We start from the raw sequence: 17,880 nt of genomic DNA, 5'->3' as shown, positions 1-17,880 counted from the left end.
GTATGAAATGCAATTTGAAGTCTGTACAAATGCAGCATTGAATTTCTGTGTCTCTGTATCTAAATTTGGGTTGTTGATGTCCAAGAAAATTGAATTCAAGCTGAGAAGGTGCAAAATGCTATCAAAGTGACCCTGTCTAATGCAACAGACTAGCTGTGACTGGTTTATTCCTCCTTGGAAAAAACAAATAAGCAAACGAGGCTGGTGAGATATGGCTCATCTTTATTAGTCTGTAGGAACGGCAAACTGGGTGGATTGCTGTTTGAGCTGAAAACTTTCATGAGAAGAATCAGACCTTAAACAAGTTTGGATTGAAACAGGAAAGCTTTTAGCTGTAAGAGTAATGAGTTTAGGGACAGCCTTACAGCTTGATTAGTGGAGATGGGAGGCCTAACTGAGGTGTACATCTGTCTTTGTAGGAAGGAGATTTTCAGTGCACAATGAGCTCAAGTTCTGGGTTTAGTATCTCTTAGGCTCAATTTCCTGACTTTAGTTGGGCAGTTTCTGATGCCTGCAACAGCATCCCATGAGAACTGCTTTTGGCTTTGTCTTGCTGGGGAAAGATACCAAGGTCTCTATGCTCCTGGTGTGTCCTTGCTTCTGTGAGATCAAAGCTGCTATCAGAAAAATGTATGAGGTTGCTTCATTTCAAAGTGCCAGCCCAGTGAGTTAGGCTGGTGTAATTACCCTGATACAGCAATTCCAGCAAATCTTCCCATAGCCAAAGCTGAACGACGTTGCAAAACTTTGACCTTCATGTTTTAGCTCACCTCTTCTCTCTCTAATGTACAAGAGCAGATGAGTCTCAAAGTTAGTACTGGCTCAGTGGAAAGCTGGACTGCTGGACAGGACAGTACCACTGGACAATATATTTCCATTAACTTTCTTGGTTTCAGCTTCAAAAATGCTTTCTCAATCAGAATTGAACTTCTTCCTTCACAGAAGTTTTGATTAAATTATTTCAGTTTTTCAAAAATAACTGACAGAACAGACTTTAAAATTTGTTGGGGATAATTGAGGCATCTCTCTCTTTGCTTGTATTTTCAAGCTAACTTTTTTTTGGGGAGAAGAATAGCAAGAGAGAAAAAAAGCCAAACAAAACATGTACCTTGGTAAAAGAAATGGAACCCAAAGCGTTTGAGCATTATTTTTTCTTTATTTTTAATGAAATCCACATAGTGCTTTCAATGAAATCTATCTATAAATCCAATTGAATCACTTCTCAGCCTATCTGTGATGTAATGGGGAAAATTACAACAGATTCCACTGACTTTTGCTGTTAGATCATTAAAGCCAGGTTTCAATTAATAAAACTGCTGCAAAATAAGAGTGTCTGCAGGGAATATAATCTTGCCAAAACTGTAGCCAGACAGATTCAGAAGATATGTTTGGGGACGCTTTTCTTCAGAGAAGGGGACAGAGAATGCTGTAACTGATGTAAAGATGTCTATGATTGCAAAGTTCTAGAAGCAGGAAAACTTGTGTCACTCTGGCTAATTTCTTATTGTGGTCATTAAGGAACAGAGAATCACAAGCAAAGGAGAGGAAAGAAGAATTTTTGGTTCTTTCAGGCTCAGCTGTTCATCTGCCGACACAGAGACTTTTTGTATCTGGCAGTGTCAGACTGAGAGCTGAGAGCAGGATCCTGTTAACCCTGCTGAGACTCAGACCTGGTAGTTTGAAAAGAACTAATTCTTTGAATAAAGTGGAATCAGAGGTTTCTCATGCCTTTTTTTTTTTTTTTTTTTTTTTTTTAAACACAACATAGAAGAAACCCATTACTTTTTAGTCTTTTGTTAAGATATGATTCCTTATGCTTCTTCCCAATGTATTTCCCCTGGATCCCTTAGAGTGATGTTTGGGTCATCCTCCCAGCTCTGCAGGTGGTGAGTCCTTCATCTTCCCCCTCATGGAGAAGACTCAGATCATTGCCAATAAACTGTGAGCAACAAAAATCAGTTACAGAAAACCATTAACATTTCCCAAGAAGTCAATTTATATAGGCGAATAAGGTAAAAATGCTTATTGCAATCACATCCATAGAGTGCAAAAAGCCTTTGTGATGTAAAGAAATGACACCATCAAGTAAAGTTTGCTATACAGTGATGGTCAGTCATATTTACTTATGCAAAAAGGATAATATTTTGCAGTCCAGGGAACTGATAACCCTGATACCACAGTTCTGCAGCTAGAAAGGCTATGCACAGCTCTAGCAAAGATCCTGAACGTTTTTGAAGAGCAAGAATGGTTGCAGACAAATACAATAAAAGTTATCATATAAGGAGCTGCTTCTAAAGGGAAAAAATATTAATCATATATATATATATACACACACGTATGTTATATGTTGTAGAATGCCTCTTGTTTTTCTTGCTGCAGGACTCTGACTCCAAGAGCTCTGTTCATAACTCATATTAACTATGGAATGAAGCTGTGACTTCCTCCAAAAAGTATGAAGGAGTGAGCAATGATGGAGAGAAATGGGGCTACAAAAGAACAATATCATAAAAGGCAGCATAGAACAAGAAAAGAACAGGCTGTACATCAAAAAAGAACTTCCTAATAGCTGGATCTACTGGACAGGGCAACAGTTTCCTAAGGGAGAGAGCAGAAACCCTGTTATTTCAATCATTTAAACAAAACTGGACAAAGCCCTGGAGAATATATTGTAAGGAAGAATCATATGCCATCCCCTGGGAATGGATAACATGACCTGATAAAGTCTTTTCCTAGTGGTTACAACAATTCTCTTCAGATTGAGAACTTGTTCTGGGCATGATTTGTATTGGGACTAGATATGATGTGAGCCTCAGGTCAGTCCTCTGATTGATTCAGAGAACCAAACAGAGAGGAGGAAGGGGAGAAAAAGAGTGCGGGGACAGTCAAAAATAGAGCTCATGGGAAAATATTGACTCAGAAGTCAACTGTCAACTGCTGCCCAGCTGGAAATCCAGCACAGAGCTGCTGTTGATTTTGGGAGGAGTCAGGAATGGTACAGCAGACACAAATCTGGTATACCAGAATCATTGCTGCTTAAATGGCTGCCTCCTCACAGAACTGCACAGGAACCTCTTCTCTCTTTCCAGCCTCTTTTCCGAAGCAGAGGATATTTTAGGGATGAGCTGAGATACTGTTCTATCTGTTACAAAATGAACTGGAGAGTGTTGGCATCTTTGATTTCTTGGGAGGTGGTAAACCAGGTGGAAATTACCTCAACTGCTCTGTTACCTTATTCAAAAGAATTGCTAGAGACTGCAGACATCTCCTATCTAAGAAGTACAAATAGACGCTAAGTGCAACAAGAGGAGGTTTGAGATAATCAGATCTTCTGTGTCAAGTAGATGAGCAAGAAGATTATGATTTCATGGGGCCATAAGAAGTTTTCCACTTTGTCTTACATACTTTTTTTAGTAAACTCCTTTATAGTGTAAATTTTGAACAGAAAAAAGTGGGAAATATTCATATTCAAAGGTAAAACAATAACACAAGCAAACAGATGTCTCAAATATTTGTGTTTTTTTTTAAAGGAACATCTTCCAAATTTTGTCTTTTGCGAGAAACAAGATGTTCCTTGATGGGCAGCAGTAGTCAAGTCTGGTTTCCTGTAAACTCAAAAATATCCCCAGTTCTCTTGAACCCTGACTTGTATCTTCATCCTTGCAGGCAGATTTCCATCGTAGGCTGTTTTATAAGGTGATGGAGACATTCCTGCATTCTCTCCCATGCCTCTACATCTGACCCCACCTTGCAGGACCTCCAGCTCCTGTTTCTTTGCAGTAACTGGCCAGAGAAGGAGCTGATCCCAGCTGCAGCTGAGCCTACACTATGTGTGTGTTGATTTTTAGGCTATTTTATGTGCATTCACAGATTGGCCAGATGGCAGGCCCAGCAGAACAGTTAACTATCAAGTTCATATTACAGTTTCTTTTAAGTGGTGGAAATTGGTGAGCAGCTTCAAAGTTATCGTGGAGGAAAAACAGATTGGCAGAGATATGGATATAGATGGCTCATCCTTACCAAGAAATGAGGAAAACACTGAACTAATTGGAAAAATGGAAGTTTTTAAAGCCTTGGTTTAGACACTTAAACCTATTCCTTACTGCCATAATTCAGTGGGTATTTGAAAGGCCCGAGCTGTGTCCTGCTGGGGTCTAAGTCCAGGAGGAATACAAAATCTTTTCCAGGGGAAGCAAAGAAGTCCCCAGGTCTTTCCACCTGGGGGAATGTTGAAACTACCTGGGCACAAGTCTCTGACAAGAGGGGTGCTGAATAAGCAGCACCTTCAACTGCTCTGCCCCAAGGAACTGAAGAGATTTGTGTCCTCACCTCCCCAGGGAGGCATCCAGCAAGGAAGAGGAGAGGCCATCCCTTGTACATGCCAGTGGTGGAGTCCAGGCAGGGAACAAGGAGGGAAATGCAGTCTTAGCAGTCTGAGAACCTCTGAAACACAATTTTCCAAAGTGTCTCATGAACATGACTTTACTGAGAGCCTTGCAGGGACTGGGATACATTATTTGCCTTGATCCTTTGAGAATCCAAAGGAAATCTCTTCAAATGGGTCAACTTCTTATAGAGAACACCTGAATGTATCGCATGTGATCTTCAGCTGAAACCAGCCAAACCAGAAGTCCTAATTCCTACCCTGAATCAGAAATGAGCATGGCTGTATTTCACTAAAGTTCTGCCTTTGGATCCCTATAGCCAGTCAGTGTGAGAAACATAACAACTTCCCAAGTGGATAGCTTCAGTCCCTACTCCATTGAGGCTGTAAGAATTCAGGGCTGTGTTCTTAAGCAGCTGCCCAAGCACTCTTGGTATTTTTCCTATAGTTAAAGTCTTCCAGTGGAACATGGTTTAGCCACATCTGGTAATGGTCAGGGCTCGGAACTGATGCCAACAGGCATTTGGGGTGATGCAGAGCATCCACCATGGCAGTACTTACTGCAACTTGGTGTAGCTGGAAGAGAAGCTATGGGAAAAAATTGTTATCACTAATGCTCCAGAGCAGGAGGTTCAGGTTCCATAAGGAAGGAGATAATGTGGTGTTGCACTACGACATTAAATAACTCACACACTCACACTAAGATAAAAAGAGCAAAAGGAAGTAAATTTTATTTCCGACCTTGCAATATATAGAATTCCAAAAGTGACAATGGATTGGAGGATGAAATTGCTACCCCTCCAACCACACTGGTCAAACCAACAGTCCATCAATTCCCTCCTCCCACAAAGAAGAATGCAAAACAATCATTATTAACCTGAACAGTGAGTGAGAACTCCAGTAAAAATATGTAAACCTCAGAAGGCATATAAAACTTTTAAAGGGCCTTAAAACTTATAAAAGAACAGGGTGACAATGTGGGATGGCTGCAGACCAGAATAGTAGAGGGAATGTGGCAGAAGAATGAGTTGTAGCAGTTTTTCTGTCGCATCAGTTTTGGGTGAGTCCTTCAGGTCTGCTGCTGGCTGTGCTGACAGGCAGCAGATTCAGCATCCCTGGTGAGCTCAGAGGAATCACTGCTGCAGAAGTGAGGCCAGACTCTTTGTCTGTCCCACCTCACAATGTGCATGAGCAACCTTCCACCTGCAAGGCTGGCTTCGACTGTGTCTTCACCTGCTGCTCCGCAGATCCCAGAGATCACAAAGAGCTGGCATTTCTTCTTTTTCCTCCTCATTTTCTTGCTGCATGTTGCCTGTTCCTGCTTCTCCTATCAGAGTGATTTTGAAGCTGTTTTCCCTGAACATCTTGGAAGCTTGATTTCAAGATCAAGAAAAAAAAGAAGTCTGTCCTTGTGGTAGGGAGAAAAAAATCAGAGGAAGCCTGTTGCATCCCTGCCACCCAGAATAGGAGATCTTCTGCGGGTTTGATGTAAAATAAAGCAGTGAGTGCAATCTTCAAGGTGGCATGGCCTTACTTCTGCAGCCAGGACATGGAAGCAATTGTAACAGGCCAGGGATGAGCCAGGATGAGAGGCCATGCCAAGCTTGTTGAAGGATTTAGGATTTGAGGTTGCATCTGGGCATGTCAGATTCTTTTTCCTCTCCTGTGATGTCCCTGTCTTCACAACAGGAGAGGATGTTATCACATATTGCTGTGTATTCCTGTAGGGAGACATGTGCCATGCTTTATCCTGACATTAGAGACTGTCTTTTGAGCATGGAAGGGGATGATGGCTTTGAGGTTGGAAGAGGATGTGCAAAACTAAGAGAGATTGTTCAGCTGAAGTCTACAGTGAGACCAACTGACAAGGGAATAAAAGAAAAAAGAGGTCCTGGAGAAGTTTGAAGAGAAAGGCAGCAGGATTCAGGGAAAGGCCAGACATGGGAGAGAGAAAAGGAAGTCAGCCATGCCCATGTGCCATGAGGGTGGTGTATAGTTACACAGCAGCTCTCATCCAGGTAAAAGCAGCTCTTGATTACCTTACAGGAAAACATCTTGTCCTGGTGAATGAGTTACTACCAGTTAGCTGGATGAAGTATCTCTCTGATCCCTCCTCAAAATCTCTTTCATCTGCACCACAAAGGCCACCTTGTTTCTTCTCTCTGCTGAAAGCTGAAAGCACGAGCAGCAAATCCAGCAGAGACACAGCCTGATCCTTGTGGCGGTTTCTCTGATGTAGATGAACCTCTGAAGTGAAGTGTGTGACATCAGGAAGATGTTTTAATCTGAATTACACTTGCCCATCTGAAGAACAGGTGCCATTATCCTCTCTTCATTATCTCCTGGCCTGGGCTGCTGCCAGCATGAGTAAGAAGGGTTTGAGTCACAGGGATGGAGAAGTTAATTCCTCTCCTGGCCCAAATGCCCATCATGGCGATGAATGATGTGTACATGAACGAGGAGAGAAACCTCCTCCTAAGAGAAATAGAGCATCCCTCATGAATAATGTAGGGCATTGCTCTGAGATTCAAGACATCTAAGACTTGTTGCACAGTGAGTGCGAATGTGAATGAGGCTCAGCTGCTCTGCAGATACACTCTGGCCTGAGCCCAACCTATAACTAACTCACCTCTGCCACAGGTTTTATTTTTTAACCCTGGTTGTGTACTTGGCCTGGTACCAATGCACATCTAGAGACAAACTTCTCTCAATCTCTGACAGAGCCCAACACAGAAAAATGCTCAGAAAACCCATGCAGGCTCTATCTGTGCTACTAAGTGAAGCGGGACCTGTGTTTTGTCGGACACAGCGGCCAACAGAGATGTCACAGAGATGTGAGTGCCAGAAATAGATAAACACGTGTACTGCACCAGGAGGGTGCTTAATTCCAGTGGACCCTGGCCAGTGTTAACCTCCATGTGTGGACCAGGCATGGACTTTGCCTAGGACAGTGCTGGTTATTCCAGGGGAGGCCATAATGGGCTGGGCTGATCATGGAGCATGGACATCATGGCCTGGTGGTGGAATTCATCCTCAGAATCACAGAATTGTTAAGGTTGTAAAAGATGTTTAAGATCAAGTCCAATGGTCAACCCAGCACCAGTACCATGTGCCAAATTCCCATGTTTTCTGAACACTCAGCTGCTTACCTGGACAATCTGTTCCAATGCTTTACATTCCTTTTAATTGATTTTTTTTCCCCTTAATATCTAAGCTAAAGCTCCCCTGGCAGAACTTGAGCCCAGTTTAGTTTGCTAGAGTAGATACTGCCTTGCAGTGTTGGAGAAGGCTACTATGTGGATATAGCACACTGAATATATTCAGGATTTTTCCCATAATGTTTTCTTTTTGTTATGGATTTACTTATTCCGAGCAGTCTGTATCATTACAATAGCATGAATTTGTTTAAGAATATTTTTGCCCTAGAAGCAAAGTGTAATTTCCGGGAATTCATGTTGGAGGACACAACAGATGTTACAGACCTGTCTGTACCCTGCAAATGAGTGTGGGGCAGAAGTTACTGATCTAGATCTAAGCAAGCTGCTCTGTCCACATGAGGCTGCAAAGTGTCAGAGGTACTTGCTTAGGGCCTGAATGCAACATGGTATTTTTGTGGATAAAAGACCTATAAAGTTATGAGTGACACAAAGAAAGGGGGATGGGGAATGGGTTCCTGGTCTCTTCCAAAAAGGAGGAGATACCATTGCCATCAAATGATAGTAATGAAAGGGAAGGAGCAATGGCAATTTTTTTAGAGAGCACATGATTGTTCTATGAACCTTCTTGCCACAAGATGTTAAAGACATGGAAGGGACAATGCCCAAGATCATGGAAGAGAAATCCATTTTGTGTTAATAAACCCAGCAAAAACCGGCTTAAGAAATCCCTGAGCACCAAATAATGAAGCTGGGTACATGAATTCCTGGGGGATAATTCACATGTAATTGTAGCATTCCTATCCTGCTCTTCCTCAGCCATCTGCTTGTGGACGCTGTTGGATTCAGGGTAGCTGTGCACAGAGCTCCTCTGCATGTTCTGGTTGTGGGCTGGTACACCAGGACAATGACTCTTTACAGCCCATAGAAAAATAGTGGGGTTGTCCCCAGCTGGACCTCATAGAGATTGTAATGAATAGTTTCTCTCTGTGTCTCATCTGAAAGGCACCATAGAAAAATTAGTATTGAAGAAGGCGCTAAGTGGTTTTTCTTCAGACTTTTATAGCTACACTCTGGCAAAGAAGAAAATGAAATTTCTTTTTTCTTCTAGAATTCCATGTAGGTAGGTGCACATGTTCTTTGAGAGTTTTTCATCAGAGAATGGACAAGGCCTGGAGAAACCAAAGGCAGGGAAGACCCAAACTGAATACTGATTTGGTGCTATCCCTTACAGTGTGAGTCTTTTCTTCCCTTGCCTACACCTTCCTGCAGTTCTGCTTGGTGTCTGTAGCCCAGCTGTTCCATGACTGGGAGGAGATGGATTTTTGTGGTGCATTGGTGCTTCACAGTCCATAACCGGAGTAACACTGAAACATGACATTTCTCTGTGCCAAGCTATTCTTCTTGGTGCCAGCCCAGATGAGCTCTATCTTGAAAGCCTAAGCAGCTGGGAGGGGTTTTGAAAGTGAGGGAGGGTACTAATGACATTGCTTCCAGTCAGAGTGAGAATTATTTAGACTTTCTTTGATCATTCAAATGATATCTCATTAAACACCAGACAAAGCTGCCTGCTGTGGTCACTTTGCTGTATTGTGGTACCAGTTCCTTTACTAGAGTAGGATGGGCAGTGTTTGTTCAGGTGTGCTACAGTGTAAAGCTCCATCTGTACCTTTCTCACTCTTACCTGAGTTCTGTGGTTTGTTAAGGGATGCATTTCCTGTATCCAGTACTAACTTCTTCTGTTTCATCTTTCTTCTTCACCACAGAAGAGAGAGAAGCCCTGATGTCATAATTAACATTTCTGTTTTTCTTTAAGCCTTGTGTTTGTTAATGATGACACAAAGTCATCTCTTGGTACTCTACTAAGAGGCAGTGACATTCGTGTAGAGGAGATCAGGAAGAATCTTGGTAGCTGGAATCTGCTACCAAGGCAGTTGCTTCTGCTTCTGCCTTTATTTAATGCAAGTAAAACCCAGCTACCTGGAGACTGACTCTGTGACCTGTGTCCTTTCCCAGCACTATTGCTCCTTTGTGCCCCTCTTCCTCTGGCGATTATTCACCTTCCCCTTCTTCCCAGAGGCATTCTCTGATGTTAAGAAGACAATGGTTTGTTTTAGATTTGAAAAATACTGAATTTCAGAGAACATGCACTGCTGCAGTTTGCTTTCCATGTATTACTCTGTACAGTGCTGGATAGGTTCTGCAATGCTTAAGTAATGGAGAGTTAGGTCTGTCTTTGGTGTATTTTCATACCCCTCATTTCAGAGAGTTTAAGCAATGGCAATTCCTTAAAGCCTTGTTGTATAGGATAAATATGTGACTCTAATCCTCTATACACTAATCTATTTGTAGAGTCTTATTCCAGCTTCATGAATAAAGTCCTTTACCCCAGATTCATGGTGAAAATACAGTAAGAGACGTTTATCTGATATTGGGGAATGTGAGTATGACTTGGGGAGGAATAGAAGTTAGAATTTCTGGATTTTCTATCTCCATATGTGAATTGGAGGGAAACTAAAGCCTGCTGGTGTCTGTGCTTCCCTATCTGTAAAACAGGGATCTGGATATATTTGTATCTTATAGGATAAATAATTACAAAGTCTGTGACAAATCTTAGAAATTAAACTGTGAGATAACATGCAAACACATAATATTAATGTTTTATTATGTCCCTAAACTGTTTCTTGGGGACATATTTAATGAGAAAGATATAGTGAGAGCAAATGAAACCTTTTTTCACCCCAAATATTTTTTTTAGAACCCAAAGTAAAAGTTGTTTCCACCAACTGCCATCTTTTCAACCATCTGGAAAAATCACATTTTCTGAAGCTTTCCTTCTCTTTATCATCTGTAACTAAAGCTATAAAATAGGAAGATGTCCCTGGTTTAATTAACACCCCTGTAGTTTAAAAGCTGATCTTAGTAATGAGAGGCAATTATAGCCTTTATTGAGGGACCATCAGGTGGAACTAACCCAGCATCAATCTGGTGAAGACACTTCCCTTTCCAGGTAATTTTGAAACTGCTTTTTATGATGAAAAGAATACCTGGCTCAATACAACAGATGAATCTCTTTCCTCTATAACCTGGAAAAGAACCTCCTATTTTGAGTTTTGTGCTTCTTTTGTAAAGTGGTTTATACAACCTATCCATCAACAAATACCAACTGACCTAAGAATAAATATTTTGCTTTTTGAAGGGGATTCTTGCTGATTTTCTTGTTTTATTTTCCTTGTCTGCTCTTGCTTTACATTTTGAAGGTTGCCTGATGTTCGTATTTTAGTTCTAGTAAAAGTGCAGACTCTGAGATGCAGCCCCATCCTGAGAGGAAGGCAGAATTCTGGGTTCTGCACCTCAGCACTGGTGAGGCAGAGCTACAGAAGGTCCAGAGAAGGACACGGAAATGATCAAGGAAAAGTGACTTCTGCTATATGAGTTTAAAAGGCTTTTGCTTCAGTTTAGACAGGAAAAAGCTGAGAGCAGAGATAAAGCTGAGTTTAGCTGAAAACGTGAAGGTGGTAGATAAGGAAGATTTAGAACTTCATTTCTGTAACTAAGGTGTTCTAGCTGAAACAAGGAGATACCCTTGAAATTAAAATGTACCTTTTTTACATAGCAGATAGTGAACTTCTGGAATTTTTTGCCACAGGAGATTGAGGAGGTGTGCAGTGTCAACAGTTTAGAAAAATAATTAGACTAATTCAGAGCAGCAGGTCCATGACCTGAGTCTGAAGGTGATGGGCAGGGCTCCTCAGTGGTCCTGCCTCAGTTATATCTCATGTCAGGTCTGTCCTCCAGCTTCAGATCTGTATGAGTGTGGGTCTGCTGAATGCCCTGTATTTTATCTGCCAGCACCTATGAGTATCCTGATATCTCAGGGGTCTCGTATAAAGCAAGATGATTATTTCTGGAAAACTGATTTAAACCCTCAAAATCTCCCGTGCAGGCACCTACTGGAGACATTCACTCAAGGTGACTATCATGATTAGGATAGCTTCATTTGGCTGTTTACAGGTAGTTGTCTGCCAGAGCTGTGGGTGCCTAAATTCTTCTTCAGTAACAGATGTCTAGTCAGTCTAATGGGGACCTAATGAACATGATCAATGAACAGTCAGAACTGTCATTTCATCTTGCCAGACTTGGGATGGTCGGTGAAAGAACTCACTGCTGCCTGTTTTTATAGAATTTTTGTTGACTATAACAGGAGTTTGGACACATAGAACACATGCAGATACATAAATGTAGGTATATCAATCTTGAACAGAGTTCTGTCCCAAGATTTCTATTATAATGATTGTAGAGAAATACTTGTGTCCTAAGAATAACTCACTGGCCTGTTTTAGACATCTCTGTCATCTCACGACACGAACTGCCCTTGTGAAGTACATAGTTCCACTCACTGGCTGTAAAGGGACTCTAGATAGTGGTACCCACATGGTGAATGGACACAAAGGCTAAGTGGGTCCCAGCCAACTCCTGTTGGAGACTTTGGTACAGTCTCTTAAAATCTCAGCTGTAAGAAATGCAGATTTTTAAAGCAATGTAATCTGAATAGGTACAATTATAAAATCAAAACAGCCCCTCACTTATGGTTTGATTTAGAATAAAGGCTTAGCCATGATTTTACTGTCTGAAAACTATGCTATGAAATGTGGTACATCGTCTATTCTTGGATTAGTTTAACATCCTGATGAAATTGCCTTTGCCATACTAACTGTCAAATCTGTAAAACTATGGCACAAGATGGTAAGTTGTTTATTCTTCCAGTAAGTAAAGGTAGAATGGGCATTAAATCCCTAAATTCCTATGGCGTTCCAGCAATGAGTCACTTTCATTAGGTGTCTAGGAGAAAGACTTATTCAGTATGGGAGAGTTTGAAAGGGAATTTCTTTGGCTGGTGGGACTGGGTTGTTGTTAACTCTGTGCCATCACAATACTCTGGTTTTGGGACAGAGCAACGCCAACTACTCTCAAAAACACTGGGAAAGTCCATTTATTTCCAAAGCTTCCACTTTTGCCTTGACACTAAACAGACATGAAATTTCTTCAGTTAATCAATGCGATATGACCTTGTTTAGGAGACTCAACATTGTTGAGGTAGAACATTGAGGTAGAATGGGTTGCTCATTCTTTCACCTTTCCCACTCCTGCGTGAACGTTGTTGTTCTGTGCCTTGTTTACTTCAGACACAGGGTGTGGGTGAGGAGATATGGGGAGGTGGTGTGACTGCAGTGTCCCTTCAGCTCGGGACCTGGCTGTGGTGTCACAGCAATTTGCGTGTCCTGCATGATGGGGAACCGTGGCCATCACTGCCCTGCTGACTGTCATGTGTTTCCATCCCCCCTGCCAGGTTACGGACACGCTGCCCCAGGGACGGATGCGGGGAAGGCCTTCTGCATGTTCTACGCAGTCCTGGGGATCCCACTGACACTCGTCATGTTCCAGAGCCTGGGCGAGCGCATGAACACCTTCGTCAAGTACCTCTTGAAACGCATCAAAAAGTGCTGCGGCATGAGGAGCACCGAGGTTTCCATGGAAAACATGGTCACTGTGGGTTTCTTCTCCTGCATGGGGACACTCTGCATTGGAGCAGCAGCCTTTTCCCAGTATGAGGAATGGAGCTTTTTCCATGCTTACTATTACTGCTTTATAACATTGACTACCATAGGGTTTGGAGACTATGTGGCCCTGCAGACCAAAGGGGCCCTTCAAAAGAAGCCTCTCTACGTGGCTTTTAGCTTTATGTACATTCTAGTGGGGTTGACAGTCATTGGGGCATTTCTAAATCTGGTTGTTCTCAGGTTCTTGACCATGAACAGTGAGGATGAGAGGAGGGATGCCGAGGAACGGGCGTCCCTGGCAGGGAACCGCAACAGCATGATTATCCACATCCAAGAGGACTCCCAGCATGGTCGGCCACGGTACAAGGCCGAAGTAACAGACCTTCAGTCAGTTTGTTCCTGCATGTGTTACAGGTCCCACGAGTACACCAGCCGGGTGGTGTCCCACCAAAATTCGTTCAGCTCGAAGCTGAACCCCCAGTACTTTCACTCCATCTCTTACAAGATAGAGGAGATCTCGCCAAGCACATTAAAAAACAGCCTTTTCCCATCTCCTGTCAGCTCCATCTCACCTGGGTTGCACAGCTTTACAGATAACCACAGGCTGATGAAACGGCGAAAGTCCATTTAAAGGGATTTGTCTTATTTTGCTTTCCTTGTTTTTCCCAGTTCTTTGTTGTTTTGGGTTTTTTGTTCCTTGAGTGAGACGGAGCGAGGCCAAAGGGAGTAGAGCAAGCCAGTCCTCCTCTGAGACTCAGCTCTTGAGCATGAAGCATGGATTATTACTGTTCCAGCAAAGTATGCCTTACATTACCCCCTTGGTGGATGTCAGAGGATTCAAGGTGACGTGAAGTGGGTACCAAATCCAAAGTTGCACACACAGCTGGGAGCCTTCATGTGCCGCTGGCACTCCTGACCTAACAAACTTTTTTCCTCACGAGCAGGTTGCAGTGTGTGTGCGTGTGCCTGTGTGAGTGCCGGGTGCGTGTGCGTGTGTGTGCGCGTGCAATTCCACAACCAGTGCCATGTGACAAAAATTAAAGCATCAGGAATTATTTTTTTCTTTTGCCCTTGAAGCAATTGTGTTCCAGCCTGCTTTTTTAGATTTGCTTCCAAAAAGGAACGGGGAGGGTGGGAGGGGAGCCAATTTGTTTTGGTTTTTTTTTTGCCGAGAGAAGCATGCGCCATAAGCAGTCAATATACCAGGTGTATCATGGTAAATTTTTTAATGCTAGATTTTAGATTGTATTAACATAAAAAAAAAAAAAAAGGCAGGAGAAGATGGATCATTTTAGCTTGCCAGTTTAAAATTTAAAAAAAAAAATAAAGCATGCACTTTGTAAAACTGGTATGCATAATAAAAACACAAGAAAAACTAGCAATGGAACTAATAATCAAAAGCAAATAATCATATTAATTTAACTATATTTAATTTTATAATTTTCAACTGTTCCAACAATTTGCAAGAAGAATTCCTAGGATAAATTGGAAAAATTGTTGGAACAGGAGAGTGTATTTTGTTATTTTAATTTTATTTATAAATTATTATTATTATTATTATTATTATTATTATTATTATTATTATTATTATTATTATTATTATTATTATTATTATTATTATTATTTTGTGCAGCAATTACCTGCATGAATAGGATTTATATTTTTTGGAATGCTTGGTTAAGATGGGTATAAATAGGAGGATGTATATTTTTTTCTTATATAATAGTGACAGGGCATTCCTTGTTTTAAATAAAAAAATACAGATGATTGTCTCTAAATGCTTTTGATTTGTAAATAATGGAAAGCCTTTGTTGGTCTCAGGAAGAATTCAAGGGACAGTATCTTGTGTTTGGCTCACTGGGAACTTGTGAGATTAGATGTGATATTGCTTTTTTTTGCTAGGCAAAGGCAAAATGTATTTAGCAGTAACAGGCAAAAATAGCTTTGCTCCAGTGTTTGAAGGGTAACAGCGGGAGCAGTTGTGTTGGCAAGTTGTAATGGAGGATGTTGAGACCATATCATAAAGTTGTTCCTTGGATATTGTCCATCTCTCAGTTGTTCATCTGGACCAAACAGACTTTACAGAACTTAATTAGAGGCCTAATCCAGCTCCCTTTTAAGAGAATAGGAATTTTCAGTGATTACATGGGATTTAGTGCTTTTGGAGATTTATCTTTGATTTTACAAGGGTAGGACTGGGAGTTTTATGAACCTGCACCTTTGTCTCCGATTTAATTCTGTCTTTTAAATAGCTTTCCATGTTAATTTGCCATACAAACCCCATTTCTTTTTGGCACTAATCACCTCCTGCTGATTCTACCATTTTGTGCTCACAGTGTAAAAGCAATAATCCTTTTTTTACTCTTAAAACTAGATGGTGTGTGCCCAGCTCTGAGCTCTGTGTGCTGATGGATGTTGATACCTTCTCAAAGAGACAGTTATAAAGAGCATTAATAGGGAGAAATAAGGAGTGTCATTCCTCCTGTGTTGTCTACTCCTTGGCTTTAAATGATTAACTATCAAACATGCTCATGTTCTCCACATCTGTCTTTCAATAAGTAAATGACAAGCAAGTTATCCATGACTTTGACTCCGTTATGCAGCTTCCTTTGGGTGTAGAAATTGCTGTGGCATGAAATCCTCCATTAAGATTGGTGAAGAGCTAACAGGATTCTTAATGAGGATGGACTTTTTCAGAGTAAAGTGTGGGGCAAGCTGGGTGCATCAATGCTGTACTGCCAGTACCATGTCCTAGGGCAAATGCTGATGGCAGAAGGATCAAAGCAAGAACACCTAAAAAAGCAGTTTCAGGATGTGTTAAACCACCTCAATGTTTGACACCTTGAAGCTGCTTCCCCTGACAGCCCATAGGGTTCACAGTGTTCTCCAAATTCACTTTTTTCATCTTTGTTTGTTATCCTAGAAGTGAAAAAAAAAATGTATCTCTCTTTTCCTGCTATGGAGATAAGTATGCCTGGAATATGCACCTCTATATCATGTACAGCTGCTGGGTGTATTTGACACTGGAGAGAAGCAGGAAAACTTTGGGGTTTTCGAGCTGAATTCTGTGCCTGACAAAGGAGAATTTTGGTAACAAGACATTTAGAAAAATCTTTAAAAAATAAAAAATCAGTTACATTTTATAAAACATTGCATAGATTTTCTTTTTTTCTTTTCCTTTGAGAAAAGAAGGAACTATTATTTCTGTTGCATATAGAAATCATCTTTAAATGTCCTATACAACATGTTGAACTGGAAAGGCTGAAATCTTTACATACTCTAGCTGATTTGTTACTAAATCTTCCATCTGGAACCATAAATGAAAAGTCAATTTTAATACACAGGGTGTTTAACCAGGGGAGAAACTTACCTCAGCATATCATGGCTTATCTGCCACTTAGAGTCTCTACATTAAAACTTAATGGCTTTATAATAACTCTGCTTTAGCTTAGTTGAAGTCTGTAGATGTAGTTCAAGAAATCTGTGTATGTTGATATGAAGAAGCCAGAGTAGATGTCCATAAAAATGCTTTTACATTTAAAAACTATAATGAGTGTGTATGTTTGAAAATGTTTTGTCTGAATGTATCTGCATTCATTGTGATTTTCAAATAAGCTTATTTGTTTTATTTTCTGGCTGAAGACCCCACAAATCTGTCCAACCTATATTTTTGCCACACATGGGATTTTGAAATTTCAGGATGTTTCATTTGCAAGGAAACTCTTGCAGGACTTTGCTTTGTGAGCAGCCAGACACAAGAACCCTCACATGTGCACATCAGAACAAGAGGCAAAAATCTGCCTCTCTCTCTTTAGTTGTTTTTATAGTTCTTGACTGATATGTGAATAATGGCTTGGGCTGTCTGGAACTGGAACAGACTGAATCATGAAAGGGAAGCTTTTGTCCAAGGTTAATCCCAGCTTTTCAGTTAAACATGAAAAACCAGTCAGTGAAAGGTGAACTGACTTTTGTCTGTTCTGTCTCTGACTTCTTATTGCCCTACATGTTTTCTTCTCACAACACTGCTTTCCACAGAATGCTTTGGTTAGTACATTATTGGGTTTATTCCACTTAAGATATTATCTCTTTCAGAACAACTTCCCTTGCTCGCTACTCGCTCTTTTGAAATTCTGCTATGAGCAGGTAGTAGTGGTACTGCTTATGACTAGACATCCTAATGTCTGCTATCACTTTGTGATGCACTCTCATTCCCCAGAGTCTCATTTCCCCTACCATTCCCTATTATTAAGCATTAGAAATAATAATAATAAATCAGATTAGTCTATTTATGTCACACTAATGTGCTCTTCATCAAAACAACACAAATTTAGCTCCCTGCTGTCGACTTTGATTATATAACAACCCTATTATGCTATAATATTTCATATTATCATCAAAGGGAAAAATCAGTTTGATCAGTGAAGCACCAAAATAGCTTTGAGTGCGTGTGCTGTGATATGGAAACAAGAGGAAACTTAATAGAACAATGCAGGCACAAGTCTCCACTTGGTCTTCATTACTGTGTAAGGAATATCGTGACTGATCTAACAGGCACTTCTTTGCCAGAGATTTGTACATGCACCTGCTTCACAGGGATGCCTGTAGTGGGGCAGCCCCAGAAGGGGTGTCTGGATGTTCCTAGAAGAGTCCAAAATAGTTTCTTGGTTGTTAGTGAATGGAGAGGATGTGCAGTGACCTCCAGCAATAAACTTCTGTTTGAACTGTCTGTAACAGCTCATTAGGATTAAATAGACATGAAAAAAAAGAAAAAGAAAAAGAAGGA

The 17,880-nt window shown here is 41.0% G+C and overlaps 1 protein-coding gene across 1 annotated transcript in view; it reads left to right on the top strand.

Annotated features, from left to right (window-relative positions):
- Window positions 1-15,375, top strand: part of KCNK9 (potassium two pore domain channel subfamily K member 9) — an 87,941-nt gene extending 72,566 nt beyond the window's left edge. Inside the window, exon 2 of the mRNA XM_002190763.6 lies at window positions 12,887-15,375. Within this exon, the coding sequence (XP_002190799.3) occupies window positions 12,887-13,728 (842 nt within the window). The 3' untranslated portion in view covers window positions 13,729-15,375. The remainder of the gene's footprint in view (window positions 1-12,886) is intronic.
- The last annotated feature ends 2,505 nt before the right edge of the window (window positions 15,376-17,880 follow it).

The sequence above is a fragment of the Taeniopygia guttata genome, chromosome 2 (genome assembly GCF_048771995.1).
Source record: "Taeniopygia guttata chromosome 2, bTaeGut7.mat, whole genome shotgun sequence".
Classification (NCBI taxonomy): Eukaryota; Metazoa; Chordata; class Aves; order Passeriformes; family Estrildidae; genus Taeniopygia; species Taeniopygia guttata.
Note: the sequence above shows the minus strand (reverse complement) of the source record. Positions and strands in the feature narration are given on the sequence as shown.